General features: G+C 48.3%; 1 protein-coding gene across 1 annotated transcript; it reads left to right on the top strand.

Annotated features, from left to right (window-relative positions):
• Positions 1-1512: 1512 nt before the first annotated feature.
• ALAS1 (5'-aminolevulinate synthase 1) lies at positions 1513-15152 on the top strand. The gene is made up of 11 exons (XM_077858673.1): positions 1513-1670; positions 2651-2870; positions 5646-5873; positions 6699-6848; positions 7269-7491; positions 8394-8578; positions 9131-9310; positions 9851-10015; positions 12338-12606; positions 13247-13409; positions 14843-15152. Exons 1-11 carry the CDS (start codon positions 1515-1517, stop codon positions 15001-15003), a joined length of 2100 nt encoding a protein of 699 aa, XP_077714799.1. The 5' UTR covers positions 1513-1514; the 3' UTR covers positions 15004-15152.
• Positions 15153-20504: the final 5352 nt, after the last annotated feature.

Raw genomic sequence — 20504 nt, 5'->3', positions numbered from 1 at the left:
GCTGGCTGGAGACTTGAGAAGGAATTGAGAAGTGCCTGGACAGGGCAGCCCCGGTGGCGCAGCGGTTTGGCGCTGCCTGCAGCCTGGGGTGTGATCCTGGGGACCTGGGATCGAGTCCCACATCGGGCTCCCTGCATGGAGCCTGCTTCTCCCTCTGCCTGTGTCTCTGCCTCTTTCTGTGTCTATGAATAAATAAATAAAATCTTAAAAAAAAAAAAAAAAGGGAAGTACCTGGACATATCTTGGTCACTATCACTCTGGACTTTAGCCCTTGTACTATTGCCCAACTGGGTACGGAGCAACCAGGCCCAGGCCAACCCAGGTCAAGCTAAGCTGGGAAGGGTGTGGAGCACGGAGACCAGGCTGGCATTCCTGAGAGGGGGTTGCCTAATCCTACCCTGCGGGTGTGACTGGGGGGGACCCAGAGGAGGCTTGATGGCCCAGCTCTGTTGGGGATGGAGTCCTGAGGCACCCCGTTGGAGCCCAGGGTGGCCAGCAAGGGACTTTGGACAGCCAGAGATGGAAAGGGAGGGACTTTGGACAGCCAGAGATGGAAAATGTGTCAGAAAATAGAATGTGTCAAACCCTAACTCCGCGTCAGGCCCTGCGCCTCCACACCACCCTCGGTGCTCCACGCAGCCCTGCCCCTCCCGCCCCTTCTCTGCTCTGCCTCAGGTTAGGTTCCTTCACCTCGTCCCGAAAGTGCCCCTGGTGGGTCTCCTTCCTCTTCTGCTGCTCCCCACTCCGAGGACTCCTCCTCCGGGCGCTCCCCACCCCCCACCCCCGCATCACTCCCAGAACCACTCCATCCTCCAGCAAGCACACCCTCGCCTCTTCCGGGAAGCCCTTCGTCACAGACCGGGCGGATCCTGCTTTAGACCGCGGTCTGGAATCCCCTTCTTTCCCCTCCGTCTTCTGTATCCACGGGACCCGTTTCTTTCTTTTCTTCTTCTTCTTCTTTTTTTTTTTTTTTTTTTTTTTTAAGATTTTTATTTATTTATTCATGAGAGGTAGAGAAAGAGAGAGGGAGAGACACAGCAGAGGGAGAAGCAGGCTCCATGCAGGGAGCCCGATGCGGGACTCGATCCCAGGACTCCAGGATCAGGCCCTGGGCCGAAGGCAGGCGCTAAACCGCTGAGGCACCCAGGGATCCCACGGGACCCGTTTCGACAGCCCCATCACCTTCCAGCTGTCGCGGGGGGCACTGCCCCTCCGACTCTGCCCTTTCGTGCCCTTTCTCCTACATGAGGCGTAGGGTTCAGAAGCGTAGAGCAGTTGGGGGGGAGAGAGGAGGAAGATGAGTGTAGGATACAGTGATGAAGTTGCCGATCCACCTGCTCCTTCGGGCAGGGGGGCCGGGAAAGCCCGGGTCCCCCCCCCCCCCGCCGCGACCCGCGGTGCGCAAGCAGGGAGCCCGCCCCGCCCCGCCCCGCCCCGCCCCGCCCCGCCCCGCCCCGCCCCCTCCGGGAGCGCGCGCTGGGCGCCTGCGTGAAGGACGGCCGCTCCCAGGGCGCATGCGCAGCGCTCCCTCCGGCTCTATATTAGGACGACTGCGCTCGCGGCCTGAGGCTTCTCGCCGACAAGGGCAACGGGTTGGTGTGATTTGGCTCGGGTGCCCGCCGCCGCCGCCGCCGCCGCCGCCTCTTCCTCCGCCGCAGTCCCCCGCGCAGGTGAGGGCCCGCGCTCTGGGTGCGGCGCCGGCCAGCGAAGGCCCCGCGTGTCCCGCCAGCCCGCGCCCCGCTCGCGCTGTCGTTGGGACCCCATCCCCCACTGCTCCAGTCACCCGCCTCTGGGGTCAGCGCTCGTCTCCCGGACCCTCGGCCCATTGGGCTGCCTCACTTTCCCCCATGGGACCCCTTCTTTCATTCCCCGTTTAACTGGCCGCTTTAGAATTTGCTTCTCCCGTTATTCTCGCTCGAGCCCTCGATCCCCGGATAACCTCTGACCTCCGTGCCCGGGACCACCACTTCACTCCAGACCTAACACCCTGGATGTTATAGCTCCTCTCCTGACTTAACTTAACCCCATCCACGCTTCCCCTCCTTCCCCTGTCTTTTTTTTTTTTTTTTTTTTAAATGTCCCTTCCTTTCTCAGTTGTCCGGTTGGAGCTGTGGGGGATGACCTCAGGGAAATCCTTGCTTCAGGGACCCAGAGCTCAGCTGGGTGCCTTCCTCAGGTTTGGTGATGTGAGCGCCGGGAGAAGTTCGGGATCCTCTCGAGTCCTCGCTGCCTGGATGGATGACAGTGGCTTCTTCCCTAGCCTCACTTCACCTGGGTGTATGCCAAGGTGTCTTATCTGCACTGTGCATCTCCCTACAGGAGCCTCTGACCTCCCAAACCTGTTCTTGACTTGTCCCTCATCGTCCCAGCCCCTTGGTTGTTAATCACTGGCATTTACTTCACTTGGTGAAGTTGCTTTGCAGGTGCTTTTGTGTAGAGCTGGGGAATGAAAGAAGTTGGTAACTCAGGTAGAGTATGGTTAGCACTCTTTAGTTGACTCTCAGACACAAGTGCCATCCTTAGACATTTTTGAGTGAGACTTGTTTTAAGGGTACCCTGCTATAAACTGTGACACCTGAACCCAGTGACCTTGCAGTGGTATTTGCCTGATTATTAACAAGTGTTGATGTCACTCATTGTCTTTCTGTAGGATCAGTGCACCCTCTCGGATATGGAGACTGTTGTTCGCCGCTGCCCATTCTTATCCCGAGTGCCTCAGGCCTTTCTGCAGAAGGCAGGAAAATCTCTGTTGTTCTATGCCCAAAACTGCCCTAAGATGATGGAAATTGGGGCCAAGCCAGCCCCTCGGGCCCTGTCCACTTCAGCAGTACACTGCCAGCAGGTCAAAGAAACCCCTCCAGCTAATGAGAGTAAGTGTCATTGGCAGTAACGTAGGAGGTGGCAGTGTTTGCGTTCAACACTAGACTAGAAGCACTTCTAGTCCACAGTGGTGTCTAGGGGCATGTAACAGAGGAGGTTTTTTTGTGCCAGACTTGGTTCTTTGCCTGAAGTATCTCACAGTTGTCATCCTAACCCCACAAGTAGGCACTTTGAGTTTTCCCATCTTTAGAGGTGAGATGGTGGGCACTTACAGGTTTCTGGATCGCATGTCGGTATCTCTTGGAGTTTAGTATTCATCAGTACCTCATTCATGTAAATATGAAGTTGGAATGTTCTGGAGCGCCTGGGTGGCTCAGTTTGTTGAAGCGTCAAACTCTTGATCTAAGCTCAGTCTTGATCTCAGGGTTGAGTTCCAGCCTCACATTGGGCTCCATACTTAAAAAAAAAAAAAAAAAGTTGGAATGTTCTATTTCAACTTTTCTTTCATTAAATATTTGGTCTTTTGGCTTTTTAATTTTTTTTTCAATTAACAGGACTTTAATTTTTGGAGCAATTTTAGGTTCGTAGCAAAATTAAGTGGAAGCTTTTGGCTTCTAAAGTTGTGACTTCTTTTTCCAAATTATCGTTTTATGGTGGTAAAATGCACCTAACATAAAATTTACCACCTCTTACCAATTGTACAATTAAGTGGTATTAAGTACATTCATGTTATTGTGCAGCTGTCACCACTATCCAATTTCCAGAACTCTTCAACATCCCAAACTGAAATTCTGTGTTCCTTCAACTCTAATTGCCCCTCCCCCACTCCCTGGCAAACCCCATCCTACTTTTTGTCTCTATTTGATTGCTGTAGGAACCTCACATAAATGGAATCATACAGAATTTTTAAAGTAATGATTATTTTTTAACGCATCTTCATTTTATTTTATTTTATTTTATTTTTATTTTATTTTTTTAAATTTTTATTTATTTATGATAGTCACACACAGAGAGAGAGAGAGAGGCAGAGACACAGGCAGAGGGAGAAGCAGGCTCCATGCACTGGGAGCTCGACATGGGATTCGATCCCGGGTCTCCAGGATCGCACCCTGGGCCAAAGGCAGGCGCCAAACCGCTGCGCCACCCAGGGATCCCGCATCTTCATTTTATATGTGAATTTTTACAAATTTTGTTTTTAATAAAGAGATCAGAGTTGGCTTTTGTTTTGGTCTGGCTCTACCAGGAGAGGATGTGGCTTTTCAGGTTTCACTTAATCCTAGAGAATAATATACTTTACAGGCTCTGTTAAGTGTATTCTCTGGGTGTGTTCCTTGTAAGAAAGGAGTGTTTTTGTTTTTTTTTTGTTTTTTGTTTTTTTTTGTTTTTTTTTTCTGTAAGTAGAAAGGATTTAATCCTTGTAGGATTGCTTTTCCTCTTTAAGGAGCTAGTTATTTAATTATTTTTTTTTACTGAACAATCAAAATACTTTTATGATTCTGTCCGTGACATAGAGGAAGTTGAGTAGAATGTGGCTTGTATACTTGGTAGACTCTCACGCAATCATTGCAAACGACATTCACAAACTATTTACTAGGTTAGACAGATCTTTATAATGGAAAGGGCAAAAGAAGGAAGCACATGCAAAATAAGTAAAACTTTTTAAAACTTGTACATAGAGGGGAAAAAAAGATAATTTACCAAGGTTCCTGCAATGGCTATGTTTTGAGGAATAGAACACTATTATTCTAGGTTTCCCACAGTGAATGTATATTACTTTTATAATGAATGAAATGAGCTTCAAAGCAATTGTTTGACTTTATAGAAGATTTTAACAAAAACAGTATTGAGGGATCCCTGGGTGGCGCAGCGGTTTGGCGTCTGCCTTTGGCCCCGGGCGCGATCCTGGAGTCCCGGGATCGAGTCCCACGTTGGGCTCCCGGTGCATGGAGCCTGCTTCTCCCTCTGCCTGTGTCTCTGCCTCTCTCTCTCTCTGTGACTATCATGAATAAATAAATAAAATTAAAAAAAAAAAAAAACAGTATTGAGACATCTTACCCAAGTTGTTAGGAAAGATTAGCCTCTGACTCACAGTATTCCAGGATGATGCAGAATAAAACTTTACTAGAAGGGTGAATGAATTTGCTCTAGGGGAAAGAGAAGTCATTGTGACTCGAAGCACAATTACCAGCCAACTGGGTTAAGTCAGTGCACTTCTTTGATGCATTTAGATGAGCAAGTAGATGAGGTGTGTGAATGTGATACCCCTTTGTTTTTTTTTTCTTAACATAGTAATAATTTGAACTCTATTAGACAACAATAGAAAGACCTCACTTTTAGCCTAATTTCTTTTGTTGAGTAAATCAGTAGTTTATATGTTAAGCAACAGCAAGCTTCTTTGTCAAGAATCTTTCAAAAATATTAGCAGAGAAAAAATTGTATGAACGTTTCTATTAACCTTCAAGAGTGTGTCCTCTCATGAAAAATGCTATGTGTCCTTAGGGTGGATTTACTGGAAATCCTCCAACTCAAAAAGTCTAGGCTGTCTAAAACTAGAAAATACTACTTTTTTGCGGATTTATAAGGAAAATAGGGGTTTGAGAGATAGCTGGATTGTGCCAATTAACTCCTCATGGGAACATCGTTTCCAGTGAGGCAGATGAGAAGACCATTCAACTAGCAGAACCTAATAAAAACAAACTTCTGCCTGATATGTAGGGGTAGAGTAAGTAAAAAGTTTGTCTTGGAAGCAATAAGAGAAACAAGGGGCTTTCTTGTGTATTGTGCAACTAGGTCTGATGCTTCAGTTTTTCCATTTCACCCCCCAGAGGACAAAACTGCCAAAGCCGAGGTTCAACAGACTGCTGACGGATCCCAGCAGACTCCAGATGGCACGCAGCTTCCGTCTGGACATTCCTCCCTTGCCACAAGCCAGGGCACTGCAAGCAAATGCCCTTTCCTGGCAGCCCAGATGAGCCAGAAGGGCAGCAGTGTCTTCCGCAAAGCCAGTCTAGAACTTCAGGAGGATGTGCAGGAAATGCATGCTGTGAGGAAAGGTAAACACATGACTGGAACCATTAGGAAGAATGAAGAGGTCCTTTTGGTTCTTTTGATCCTTCAAATTTGTGTATGAGCTATTATTAGGGTAGTATTTGTATAAAAAACTTCCTCTTTTAGGGCCAAGGAAGAAGGTCATCAAGATAGGCGGTTAGAGGACTGTCTGAGAAAATGCGGGACTTTCTTTCTGGGGTGTGTGTAGGATGTGACCACTTTTTATAGTAATTGCTTCATTCTGAAAATACCCTGTTGGCGTAAGCTATTAACAACTGCCCTTTGTTTCTTTCCTGCCATCCTGTGGGATAAAAGGTAAAAAATAGTGTTTCTGCAGTAAATGATGGTCTTAGGACTCCTAAGCTGTGTATCTTACCGATGGTCACTAAGAGGCAACCTTAATTCCAGATGTGGCTGTATCCACAGAGCACCAAAAGTCCCCAGAAAACCTCACCAGCAGAAATGATATATATGACCAGAATTGTCTTCTGTGAAGAAAATTGAGATTAGGGTTGGGTGGAGTGGGAAGGTGGAGAAGACCTGCTAATAACCAGCTAGAAAGCTTTGGACTCTTAATATTCATTAAAGCTGTCTGGTAGCTTTGAAAACAAAACAACACTAGGCATTGGTCATTAAAATAAAAGGGAAGAACCAAAGCTTCATATTCTTGGTTGCTACTACTAGCTTTGGTTATGCTCAGCTGCTGTGTGTGTGTGTGTGTGTGTGTGTGTGTGTGTGAACTAAGCAGTAATTAATTTTTGACGATATTTCTGGGAAGTATTGTGAACTCAGAATGTTGGTTCCCTTTTTTCTTGTTACTTTCATTACAGAGGTTGCTCAAACCTCCGTGAACCCTAGTGTAATTAGTGTGAAGGCCGATGGAGGGGACCCAAGTGGATTGCTGAGGAACTTCCAAGATATCATGCGAAAGCAAAGACCAGAAAGAGTGTCCCATCTTCTTCAAGATAACTTGCCAAAATGTAAGTCTCATTGTTATTTACCTGATGTAGGAGAGGATTTTTAACTTAAACATATATTAGCTTAAACACAAAATTGCATGGTGAGTTGAGGATTAAAACTCATGTCTCTTGCTTGATGCAGGTAGGTGTTCTCAGCCATAGTAAATACAAATCCTGTTGGTAACATGTTTTCTCTCCCTGAATACCTACCTTCTATGCCCTGGCACTGTGCTAAGCAATTGACATACACGGTCTCATTTGAGACCTTCATAGTCTCAAGATGAGGATGTCCTATAATTTGCCCACATGAATACTTCGTTAATTTGTCCAGAATTACCCTGCTGCTAGGTGACCAAGCTGGGGTTGGAACCCAGGTCTTTTGCCAAAGCCCAGACATGCTTCTTAACTGTCAAACTGTCCTGTCTTTTGTTTGGTTTTTAGCTGTTTCCACTTTTCAATATGATCGTTTCTTTGAGAAGAAAATTGATGAGAAAAAAAATGACCATACCTATCGAGTTTTTAAAACTGTGAACCGGAGGGCGCACATCTTCCCCATGGCAGATGACTATTCGGACTCTCTCATCACCAAGAAGCAGGTGTCAGTCTGGTGTAGTAATGACTACCTTGGAATGAGTCGCCACCCACGAGTGTGTGGGGCAGTCATGTACGTAGCCCTCAGCTTTCAGATACCATTGACGTTATTTGGCGAGACATTAATGATTTAGAGGGATCTTTTATGGGGGCAATATTCAGCAGCTAAAAGTGTGTCATAACACACTATTATTTTAAGCTTTTAAAGACATCCACAGATGACTTTTAAGCTAGAATGCACAAATAGGTATGTGAGGATTCAAGTGTATGGGCACATTGACTATTCATGTCCATTTCTTACCACTTCTCAAGTGAGTGCAACTTCAACCCCGGGCCACCTTGCACAGAGGCATCCTTGCTGATGCCTCGGTTGGAGAGATACAAATCTAGCAGCACTGGAGGAAAAGCTACTTCAGAAAGACACGAACAAGGATGGTAGATCCTGTCATTCATGTCCTTCCGGAGGTTTGCCATGACTAGGGACATTTGAGAGAGTTGCTTGCCAAAGTCTCCAGGGAGGCTTGTTAAAGAGATTACAGTCTGAGGTGTAGTGATAGATCTATCCTAATATTATGTGACTGGTTTCTGGAGAGTAGGTTCAGGTAATCACCATCTAAGATGTCCCTGTAGAGACTGATGTTGTGTTTGGAGAGAAGAATGTTTGTCAGAGAAAAGATGTCTTAATAAATTAACTCAGCTAATACTAAGTACCTACTGGCTGATAAACACTTGTTCTTGAGGATCCCTAGGGGTATTCAGGGTATCCTCACCATAGTGTTGACATCTACTGCCTTGCTAAAGATGAAGTCAGTTGAAACTTCTGGTCCCTGGTTTGGGACCATGACGGAGTTGCTAGATGAACATAAGATTCCGTGTCCTACCTCCTAGGGAGAGAAATGATTCATATGGTGTCCAGAACTGTGAGATTTATTTTCTGTCTGCCCTTCTTTTTAAAAAAAAAAAAAATCATAAAAGGGACACTTTGAAACAGCATGGTGCTGGAGCAGGTGGTACTAGAAATATTTCTGGAACTAGTAAATTCCATGTGGACCTGGAACAGGAGCTGGCTGATTTACACGGGAAAGATGCAGCACTCTTGTTTTCCTCGTGCTTTGTGGCCAACGACTCAACCCTCTTCACTCTGGCTAGGATGATGCCAGGTAAGAAAGCCTGTCTTGGGTGCCTTAGAGTTTTTTCAGTTTCTTAGGAATTAGCAGGAATATTGACAACACAGAGGGCTTACCAAAAACAGTTAAGAGCAATGATAGTATCTGGGAACATTTTTTTCTTGAATTGAAACATGAAGTGCTCACTGCACATCACAAGTTGCAATAGCAGATGATACTAACAGAATCAGATTTGAAGGGTTTGTCCTTAAGCTAATTGCTCCAAATATGCTTTGTATTCTAGGAAAACCCTTTGGAAAATTCTCTCAATCATTTGTAGTTATCTTTTGATGGAGTTTGGAATGAGGTGGGCAGATTTAAAAGCAGATTAGTTGTCTACTCTTGTATTATTTTATACCTCTGGGCCTTCTCAAAGAAGAAGCACTAGCTTCTGATTTTCCCAGGAAGAAACTAGCTAGCAGTGTCTTTCCTACTGGGCAAAGCAGCACTTCTATGGCAAAGTCTGTTGTTCCTATTTAGGAAATAAATTATTTTTGGTGCAGATGGCAATAAATAGTGTTTTATTTTTGTTTTTTATCATGTTAGGCTGTGAGATTTACTCTGATTCTGGGAACCATGCCTCCATGATCCAAGGGATTCGGAACAGCCGGGTGCCGAAGTATATCTTCCGCCACAATGACGTCAGTCACCTCAGAGAACTGCTGCAAAGATCTGACCCTTCAGTCCCCAAAATTGTCGCGTTTGAAACTGTCCATTCAATGGATGGTAAGTCTAGGTAGAGGCTAGTCTGAAATCTTAAATGGAAAAGTAGGCCTAGACTCTTTAAAAGTGTGATGTTAATTTTGTTTTTGCAATTTCTTTTCATTCTGCTAGGATTTTGGATTTGGTGGACATTGTATAGGTTTGGTGAATGTAGATGTTCTACTCTGGCTCTTACTAGGCTCTAAGACCCCAAGATAACCTAGAAACTGGAGGAAGTTCATTGTTTTCCCCAATATTAAAAATGATAACCTTTAGGAGTGCCTGGGTGGTTCAGTCAATTAAATGTCTGCATTCAGCTCAGGTGGTGATCCCAGGGTCCTAGGATTGAGTCCCACATTGGGCTCCCTGCTCAGTGGGGAGTCTGCTACCTTTGTTCCTCCCTCTGCTCATTCTGTCTCACATGCTCTCTCTCTCTCTCTCAAATAAATAAAATTTAAAAATGATACCTTTAAAACAAAAGTTACTTTGTTCTGACTAACTCTTAACAAAACAGAACTTTGTGAAGTAGCAAGATCTTCAGAGTAGTCTGTGTTCTTTCCTTAGGAGCAGTGTGCCCACTAGAAGAGCTGTGTGATGTGGCGCATGAGTTTGGAGCAATCACCTTCGTAGATGAGGTCCATGCAGTGGGACTATACGGAGCTCGAGGTGGAGGGATTGGCGATCGGGATGGAGTTATGCCCAAAATGGACATCATTTCTGGAACACTTGGTATGTATACTCTGCACATTCTGTAAACTACACTAAAATTATATTCTCCTAACAAGGCTAAGGACTAGGTGGGATCAGGTGAGGAGACAGTGTGATAGCCTATAAAGCTTGGGTCACTTTTTGGATGAGTTTATGTCTTCTCAGTGGTGCCATAGCTTAGCAGAGTCCCTTGAATCGTGCGGGCTCCAAGAACCAAGGTAAATCTCAAAGCCTAACATGACAGAAATACCATTTGTTGCCATTCAAGGTCATTCCAAACGTATTTGTGGTTCTAGCTACATGCCATGGCAACAGCCTTTTCTCTCTGTTCTTCAGGTTTTTTCATTGTATTAAAAAACAAACAAGGGCAGCCCGGGTGGCTCAGTGGTTTAGTGCCTGCCTTCGGCCCGGGGCGTGATCCTGGAGTCCTGGGATTGAGTCCCATGTCGGGCTCCCTGCATGGAGCCTGCTTCTTCCTCTGCCTGTGTCTCTGCCTCTCTCTCTCTCTCTCTGTCTCTCATGAGTAAATAAATAAAAAATCTTTTAAAAAAAAGAAGAAAAAACAAACAAACAAACAAAAAAGCCGTAGTGCTGTTCTCCTAGAGCATTCATTAGGACCTATAGGTTCAGGTGTCATGAAGCACTGAGCTCTGTGCCCACTACATGGTGACCAGTTGCAGTTCACTCTGGTGACTTTGTATCTGTTTCCCCTGGTTGAGAAGAATTGTGTCACGGAGCTGAGCTCTGTAGCCGTGTTACCTGCTGGTTGTGACTCCTGTCTGCCCCAGCTGTGTGACCTTGGGCAGGTAGTTAATCTCTCTGCCTTTCAGCTTCCTCACCAATATAGGTTTCCCCACTACCCAAAAAGTAGAGTGTTCCTTTGAAACCTTCATAAGCCACAATGGCATAAAGTGAAGACACAGGTGCTCACAGACCCAGGTCAAAGCTGTGGTGGCCTGATGCTGGGATGCTGAGTGTGGTTCCCTGGGGCCGGGGCTTGGCAGGGCTGTTCTCGCTGCTTGAGGTGCATGCTGCCTCTGTGATGGCTTGCTGCCCCACACCAAAGGCAATTTTCACTTTTCACCTTTCATCATAAAAGTGAAAGTTCTCTTCAGATTTCTTCTGGTTAGTGAAAACAAGTACTAATGTCGGTTTCTCATAAAAGTGAAGTGATAGAACAACTTTTGAAAAGTAGGAACACCTTTATAATAGAAATAACAGACTCTACCTCAGTTTTTTTGTGGAGAAGATAAATGAGTTGTGTGCAATTACCATAGATACTCCCTTTGCCTGTGAGGACTCTAGAAAGATGAAAACATGAATTAAACAAATTGGAGGATTTCACAGTAAGGCAGTCAGAGACCCACGTACCACTTAGCTAAAATGCTAATTTACAGCCTGCACTTGGTAAAGGAAAGGCAGGACAAAAGAAAGTGTCCTTCAGCACTGTCGGGGGCTGAGAAGCTTGGGTAGACCAAGAGAGCCCAAGGGTTGCAGGGCCAAGCCCTGCCAGGAGGAAAGCACTTACTCTTGTGTCCTGATTCCACCAACCCTTTTCTTTCAAAGAGCTCTTGTGATGTGGGCTTTGTGAAGGTGTAGTCACTGCGCTGGAACAGGCTAGAGAGAGAAATTTTCCACTGTAAGAGCTTATACCAACCCAGCCCTGCATGGGGTTCAAGCAGGAATGTTCATTACAGAACACAATGTTAACATCTAGAAGGACTCTTCTGCAGTCCTTAATCCTGAAACTTGAGATACAGATTATACAAAGGGATTTAAGGAGAATTGAAAAATAAGGTTGGCCCTAAATCAACCCTAGCAGGTTCTGAGTTTTCATATTTCTCTGGGCAATGGTGCTTGTCAGAGTTCTGTGTTTACTTTGGTAGAAAATAATACTGGTCACACCAAAACAGTTCATGTCTTAGCCGGGTTCTACTCCAACCTCCAGGGCAATGCTCACAGTGAGAGGACCTGGTGGAACCCACCATGCACCCCGTGGGAGGTGGCCCCTTGCCCACTGGTAGAGCTGCAAGGCCAGGTAGGAAAGGCAGATAGGAAGAGAGGCCACAGCTTGCTGTTCAGGTACACTGGGACAGGTCATTTGGTCCCAGACCTGGTGTGGAGACCTGTACTTTGGTCCTCATTGGCTACACCTTGGTCATGTGATTTAGGGGAAGACCCTGACCTCCTCAACTTTCTCCCTTTCAGAGATAGGTAGACATCCCTTGACTTGAGTCTTTGGGCACATAGGATAAAGAAAAAAAAATGCTATGAGGCTCTGCAGCGGCCTGCTGGGCACACATGGGGGCCGCTGCCAGAATAAATGAGGCTGTCTCCTCACAGGCAAAGCCTTTGGCTGTGTTGGAGGGTACATCGCCAGCACGAGTTCTCTGATCGACACCGTACGGTCTTATGCGGCTGGCTTCATCTTCACCACCTCCCTGCCGCCCATGCTGCTGGCTGGAGCCCTGGAGTCTGTGCGGATTCTGAAGAGTGCTGAGGGGCGGGCGCTTCGCCGCCAGCACCAACGCAATGTCAAGCTCATGAGGCAGATGCTCATGGATGCAGGCCTCCCGGTCGTCCACTGCCCCAGTCACATCATCCCTGTCCGGGTAATGACCTATCTGGGACTGGACTTGCTGGGGGCTGTGCCTCCACACATAACATGGGATGTTCTGGTTCATACCTTCCTGAAGTTGGGCTAGGGCAGGGTGACTACGGGGGCAAGAGGCTGGAGTCAGTGGCCTTCTGCTCTGTTTCTGCCTTTGGCTGACTTCACAGTGAGAGTGAAGCCTTTGAACCCAGCAGGCTAGCACAGAGATGCCTCCTCCAGAGCACTGGCCTTAAAAGAGCTTCTGTTTGAAAAGTACCAGAAGCCTAAACTTGGCTAGCTTTGAAGTCTGGCTTTTTATTCAATTAATTTCAAAATCGGTCTCGCCCTTTGCACTATAAATGGTAGCCCTGTTGGTGTCACAGTTGAATTAGTAGAATTAATATAGCTAGTATAATCAAAGCTGCTGCTTTCCCACAGTACACACATCTGTGGGTAGGAAAATCAGTTGGCAGCAACGAGTTGAAGCCTGGGAGGGAGATCAGTGTGAAATCTCCTTCTAATGTGCTTTCAGCTCTCTGGGCCCTTTAAATTGCAGGCTTGCATCGCTGTTTGGGCCTGAACCTCCCAAGTGTTCGTTAGAATCGCTGCTAAGGGGTGGTCTGTCCTGTGGTGACCTTACCTTCCGTTATCAAACTTAGGTCGCAAATGCTGCTAAAAACACTGAAGTCTGTGATGAACTAATGAGTAGACATAACATCTACGTCCAAGCCATCAACTACCCCACAGTGCCCCGGGGAGAGGAGCTCCTGCGGATTGCCCCCACTCCTCACCACACACCACAGATGATGAACTACTTCCTTGGTGAGTACCTGGAGAGCTGTGGTGCCTCACTGGAAAGTTGTGCAAAGCTGTCCTTGTGTGTAACTGAAGCTCTTCAGAGGCATTGATTCATTTCTTCTCTCTCCCAAGTAATTAAGAGTGCTCTTAGATGGTATAAAACCGTAAAAGATGTTTAGTTGTTTGATTCTCCTTAGGGGTGCAGACACGGTTTAGAAGCTCTGAGGGCTCGTTCCTGCTCATCCACCATTTCCAGTGCTCCCTTGTTGGGATGACTCAGAGATGCACAGTAATGACTAGTGCAGGGGAGTAGAAAGAAGCCTCTGAAGGCCCAAGTCAGCCCTGGCCCTCTAGGGGTCAGCTTTGTGCTTCTCGGTTTCTCTGATGTAGGGTCCCGGAAGCAACCCCCCACCTAACCTCTTCTCATAAGAGTAATTGTTTGACATTTATATGGCTTGCAGTTCTGTACAACCCAACCCAGCACCCTGTGTCCAACCTAAAGGCAGAGATCGAGGGGCTGCTCTCAGCCACAGGCTGCCTCTGCCTCCTGAGCACCCACACACCCCAAGGTGATCCTCCTGCTTTGCAGGCTTTGGGGCCGTTCTGCTGGGAATGCTCAGCATTGTAGTGGAACAATGTTGGAGCAACTTCTTCCCTAAAGCTGTGTAAAACAAAGCCAGAGTTGGGTTTCGTGTCTCAATTTTTATTTATTTTTATAACAGCCTTGTTGACATATAATCCACATCCCACAAATTTCACCCTTTTGTGTCTTTTAAAGATTTGTTTTAGAGGGCAAGAGAGAGCATGTGGGGGGGCAGGCAGGGGGGTAGAGAGACAGACTCCCAGGCAGACTCCCCGCTTAGCATGGAGCCCAACATGGAGCTCTGTGTCAAGACCCTGAGATCACGACCTGAGCTGAAATCAAGAGTCAGCCTGCTTAACAGACTGAGCCATTCAGGCGCCCCAAATTTTTTAAAGTATATAGTTCCATGGGTCCTGGGTACATCGTGATGTTGTGCACCCATCACCACTATCTAATTGCAGAACATTTTCATCAGCCCAGAGAGGAACGTCATACCCATGAGCAGCCACTCTGTGTTTCCCCCTTCCCTGGGTCCTCCTTTGCGCCCCTGAGGCTTTGTGCCTGCTTTACATTCCACATAACACTGGTTCGGTCCTATATGCCTGGCTTCCTTGACGACACAATGTTTTCAAGGTCCGTCCATGTTGTAGCATGAATTCTCTCTTTCTGTTACCAAATAATCATCTTTGGTTTGGATATGCCACATTGTGTTTGTCCATCAGTCGATGGACATTTAGGTTGTTTCTGCTTTTTTGCTGTTAATGAAAATAATGCTGCTGCCAACATTTGTGTTCGACTTTTTATGTGGGTCTGTGTTTGTATTTCTCTTGGATACATATTCCCTTCAATTTTTAAAAACTGTTTCTTCTCACAGAGAATCTGTTGGCCACGTGGAAGCGAGTGGGGCTGGAACTCAAGCCACATTCCTCAGCTGAGTGCAACTTCTGCAGGAGGCCGCTGCATTTTGAAGTGATGAGTGAAAGAGAGAAATCTTACTTCTCTGGCATGAGCAAGTTGGTATCTGCCCAGGCCTGAGTGTGTCATGACCTCAGTTACTCACTTAACCCCAGGCCACGTTGTATCCGGATAGTCTCCAGAGTTGTCTTTATATGTGAATTAAATTATATTAAATTTTAATCTATAGTAAAAGCACAGTCCTGAAAATAAATTGTTGTGTTAAGTGATGGGTCCTCCTGTTCTGACCACTGAATCAAAATCATCATTTTTCTTCTTCCCTTTTGATTTGGCCTGCGTTGTTCCAGTATGTGAAGTGATAAACCCATGCCGGCCCTCTGGCCATGGCTTCACCCTGCTGGAGTGGCAGCGCTTCCTACTTGGCTGGAAGCCAGCCACCTCTCCCTGCCCACTGCCGCACCTGGCCACCCTAGCAGCTGAGCCAGCCCCCACCCCACCCGCATTGGGAGAGCTCTGAGCAGTCCCGGCACCTGGTGGCTGTCTTACTCCACCTCTGATCACCATCCTGCCGCAGCTGTCTCCCTCCCTGCTTCCCCTGCTACAACCTTGGCTGTAGGCTTTCCTCTGAAAGTAGGGCGGCCAGGAGGGAACCTTGTTGCCCCCGAGTTCTCCATCCCGTCTGCCCCCTTCACCTGTGATCATATCCCTCCTGTGCTCTTCTCTCTGACTCCTCCCGCTGGTATTCTGGGTCCCCTTGGTTTCTGGTGCCTTCCTACAGCCTTCTCTAACCTCCTCAGTCATGAATTTATCCCCCTGTGCCCTGCAGCAAGCTTTGTTGTCTATCTTAAAAGTAAACAAGCTCTCCCTCAGTCTACACCTTCTTCTGGCTGCTGCCACACCCCTCGGTTTCTGCTAGCTGCCTGGTCCTTCACCCTGGTCTCTGTGGAGGCTTCCCTCTTCTTGCCACATCTTACCTCTGTCTCACCAAATCCAGTGGTTCTGTTTTCCTCTCATTGACCCTCCCAGGGTCTTTGAGGTGGCTGGCTGTCCTTGGCCTTTTCACAGCTTCCTCCTCTGAGCTGCTGTGCCACTAACCTCTCCTGAATACGATCCTCCTACTTCATGAGCTGGCCCCTCTTTGGATGCTGAGTACCCACAGCTTCATCTGTAACTGCACTCAACACTTCCCCTCATGCCACGTGATCTCCCCCAGCCCTGGGTTTCCAGTTCCAGCTGTTCCTTGCTGGCTGCCGTCAAACACCTGGAACTGCACAGGTCCGGAGGGCACCTGGGCCTGCCGACTCTCCCCTGCTTTCTCTTCCCTTGTCTTCCCAACATCTACCCACTTATTCTGGCCACTCATGGGGAAGTCATCTGTCTTTCTTCACTCTAGACTGTTAGCAAGTCCTGTAAGTTCTACCAGTAAGATACATGCTGGGCCAGGCCACTTCCTATCACCCCTGCTGCTATGATCCTGCGGGTTCTACTGTTGCCCCGGCATCTGCCCAGCCTTGACCCCACATGGCAGCCCAAGGGAGCTTTTAAAATTATAAAGTGGATTATGTTCCTCCCCTGCAGAAAACTTTCCTGGGCCTTCCAGTGGCACTCAGGTTACATTCTAGCTTCCTCATATAGGCTGACCACGTTGTCTGAGGTTGGGAACCCATCCCTCCTCCACTCACTCCCTCTGCTTCGTGTGCTGGCACACAATCCTAGGCCTCAGGTCCCCCAGGTGCTTTCCTGCTTCCAGGCCTTCGTGTTAGCCACTGTTTCTCCTCTGGATTTTTCTATTCTGGCTCATGGCATGGCTGTCTCTACACAGGGTAAGGTTCCTGAGGAGCAACCTTCCCTGAGCCCCCAGGATAGGGCAGCCCAGCCCCTCTGTGTTCTTACTGTCACTTGACTTCCTACTGTGCTGCCCTTCAAAGCTCTGGTCACCACTCATAATGACTCCCCCCTGCCCCCAACCCTGTTGATCATCTGCCCTTTCTTCTTACTTCTATATCCCCAGAACGCAGCACAGTACTTGACATACAGCAGGCATTAAGCAAACGCGTTGAATGAAGGAAAGGGGGCTTCCTTTGCTCTGGCGGCCATAATAAAATACCACAGACACCAGACACCAGGAGACATCCGTTTCTCAGAGTTCTAGAGGCTGGGAAGGTCAACATCAGGGTGCTAGTGGACTCAATTCCTGGTGAGAGCCCTCTTCCTGGCTTGCAGACCACTATCTTTTTGCTCTTAATTCCCAGGACCCTTCCTCAATGTGGTTGGAGAGAGAGAGATCCTTCTTTCTCTAAGGCCACGAATCCCATCATGAGGGCCCCACCTCCTGGCCTCATCTAATTATCTCCCAAAGAGCCTACCTCCCAATGTTATCACATTGCGATTAGGGCTTTATTTTTTTTTAAGATTTTGTTTATTAATTCATGAGAGATAGAGAATGAGAGACAGAGATGCAGGCTCCATGCAGGGAGCCCGATGTGGGACTCAATCCGGGGACTCCAGGATCATGCCCTGGCTGAAGGTAGGTGCTAAACCGCTGAGCCACCCAGCGATTTAACCCCAGGGATCCCGGGGTTAGGGCTTTAATACATGAATTTGGGCAGTACACATTCAGGCCATAACAGGTACCAAGGGTAACATTCAAGTCTACTTCACCAGAAAGCATAGGCGAGCTGAAGAAACAAGCCACTGGAGGACAAAGAGAATACTTGGCCTTCCTCCCCTCTCTTATCTCTCCTCCCTGGACACGGCTGTGTTGGCATGCCTTCCTGGGGCGCACCCTTCTCTGGATTGGCGCTGGAGAGAGCGGCCGAGTCCTGCTTCCATCAAATAGAGCCACACATCTGGGCATGATGGAAGTCACGTCACCTTGTAACCACCACCCAGTTCCTTTTCTGCTCAGGAAACATGCCTCGCTCACTCTCCCAGCCCTGTCCCCTCGCCAGAGCTGGCTGGGCTTTCCCTTTGTCCCCCACACTCCCACACCGGGAACTCCCTCAGTCTTTTCCTCCCAGGGTGACTTGTTCCCTCTAGCCCGGGTAATGTTTCTTTCTCTCTGAGCACTTAGCAAGACCCCCCTTCCTTCTCATGAGACCCAAAGTCAGCTGGGTCAGTGGGATTGGTCACCCCCCTTTGCTCCTCACTGCTACTCAGGGTTATGAGGACACAAGAGGATGGAAGGATCTGTAGGAAGTGGATAGGATTTGTGAACTCCTTCCAATAAGGACTTGAGTATGAAAATGTATGATGTCATAGAAGTTTTCTAAGAATATATAGATGTCTGGAGCATTAAACTGAACTCTTTTCCTTGAGGGAAGGGAGTTGTCCCTTCCAATCTTAGCAGGGAGAAGTTCCTTACATTTTTTACAAAAGATTTTATTTATTTACTCGAGAGAGTGTGAGACAGAGAACATGAGAGAGAGCCCATGAGAGCACATGCACCAGCAGGGAGAGGGGCAGAGGGGGAGGGAGAAGCCGGCCTGAGCCAAAGGCAGACTCAACCCACTAAGCAACCCAGGTGCCCTGAGAATTTCCTTACATTTAAGTTTTCCTGCTATTAGGTTTTCTTAAGTCTTGTGCCCAGATCTCTGTCTAGTACTCACTGGCCCCACGGGAGCAAAAAGCACAGGAGGCAACACCAGAGTCACGCTCTCAGTTTCATGTGCCTCCAATTCAACCACATCTGCCTCTGAACCTCATTCAGTGCTCCGGGTACAGAGATAAAATACCGAGGCCACATCAGCCAGCTGTCCTCAGCGTAAGCCCCTTACCTAATAACGATGACCGGGGGCTGCTAGTTTCCCAGACCTTCACACACATCAGCACCAAGCCTTCTAACAGCCTGCAGAGTAACCCTGGCCACCCCCATTTACAGATGAGCAGACCTCCCTCTCCAAAGCGGGAGTCTCCTGCCCGAGATAATCCAAATGGCAAAGCCAATTGTTAGCCCAGGTCACCTGACCTGAGTCCCACTCTTCCCCAGCCTTGTGGGGCCAGGTGGCAGCTGGCGCTCACGGTGGAGGATGTCCAGCGGTGTAGAGAGGGCCTTGAGTCAACCATGAGCACCTTCCTGAGCACAGTGCAGTGACAGCTGCCTCTCACCCAGCCCCACGTGAGCCTGGGACCTGAGATAATGGAGTTCTGCCCCCTTTCTGATCCTGTAGACAACAGCAGAACTTTTTTCTGCAGGTTGAACCAAAGGCCATGGACTCTCAGGCTCACTTAAGCCAAGACAACAGTCCTACCATTACGCCGTGCTTCATTTCCAAAATGTTCTTCTTCTGAATCCAAAGCCCAAAAAACCCCAGGACTGTGAGCATGAGTGGGTGGGTGGGTACATGAAGATTCTATCTGGCAGCTGCCTGAGGGCAGACTCAGCTGTCCTGACAGGCAGATTGTTCCCCACCTGCAAACTGTGGGGCCCTACATAAGGCCCTGCTTCCTGCTCCTGCTCCTGCTCCTAGATGTGGCCAGATCAGCCCATGAGCCGTGCAGGAGGGGCTTCTCCTGGACTCCAGCCTGGGTGAAAGACAGTCCTTGTTTGTTTGTTTTTTTAATCCCCAGACACAAGCAAAGGAAGTAGGCAGGGCCACGCCGTGCTTTGGCCCCACTCCTCCAGAAGCTAACAGGCCTTCTCAAGGCAGAGCAGAGCCCACGTGGGACTTCCGATCGGTGGAGCAGACCCGGCCTTTCTTTTCAGGCAAGCAGATAACAGGGGCCATCAGCCTACCACAGCAGCACCTGTGCCCCAGTCAGAAAGAGGAAGGTGGCCTACATTTCTCTTCAGCCATGCCCTGGACAGGAGGCTGCCACAGTCAGGCTGGGTAAGATTAGCCAAATCTGCGGCCAGCATCAACCTTCCACCCCAGAGGCCTGGAGCGGCTGGGCTGGCCCCCGGCTGTCCTGAACCAGCCAAGCTGGTTCCACTCTCCCGCCATCCCAGGCCCCGGCTTCAATTGTCTGGCTGCACATGTCTCTTCTGCTCCTCAAAAGGCGGTTCAGTGGTGGGGACAGTGAGGCAGCAGCCCAGGACAAAGCAACCTCCAAGGCTCCAGACCTGACATGACCCACAACTTTGCACACACTTAGCTTTGTCTCCAAACGCTGGTCACTGGTGCCTCAAGCAATGTCTGGAATTCTACACTGGATTTCGAAGCTAGAAATGGACACACATACTCCACCCTCCTGAGATGTGGCTGTCTCCCACCTCTAAGAGACAGGGGCAGGGAAGGCAGGGGCCCCATCTTTGTAGTCTGGTGGTGGCTCACCCGGGTGTCCCTTTGATGTCAGAACAGAGAGACTTAGCACTCACTATAGGTGAAAACAGAAAGGATGAATTGTGAGCTCACTCTAGAATCTCCTGTGGCTCCCAGACCCCTGCGGTGGGCCTCTACGCAGAGGCTTCTCCCCGAGCCGGCCAGCCTCCTGGGCACAGCACAGGCTTGGCCACCAGAGGGCGCAAACGCCCCTCTGAACTCAGCACAAAGCTTTCCGCCCACTCCTCCGCTTGGGCTGCCTCCCAGGACTCTGCCAGGGGCCAGAAATGAAGCAGGCCTGCAAGTTCTCTGCCCCGGAAGCACTGTCAGTCCTACAGGTTTGGAAGGCAGATCCTGAGG

This window comes from Canis aureus, chromosome 19 (genome assembly GCF_053574225.1).
Source record: "Canis aureus isolate CA01 chromosome 19, VMU_Caureus_v.1.0, whole genome shotgun sequence".
NCBI classification, from domain to species: domain Eukaryota; kingdom Metazoa; phylum Chordata; class Mammalia; order Carnivora; family Canidae; genus Canis; species Canis aureus.
This window is presented reverse-complemented; position numbering and strand designations above follow the sequence as displayed.

Bases quoted from the DNA above. Each gene is read 5' to 3' on its own strand.
- ALAS1 (XM_077858673.1), top strand. From the start codon at position 1,515: ATGCGCAGCGCTCCCTCCGGCTCTATATTAGGACGACTGCGCTCGCGG. The intron at 9,311-9,850 runs GTAAGTCTAGGT...TTCTTTCCTTAG, and splicing joins AACTGTCCATTCAATGGATG to GAGCAGTGTGCCCACTAGAA. The intron at 10,016-12,337 runs GTATGTATACTC...GTCTCCTCACAG, and splicing joins CATCATTTCTGGAACACTTG to GCAAAGCCTTTGGCTGTGTT.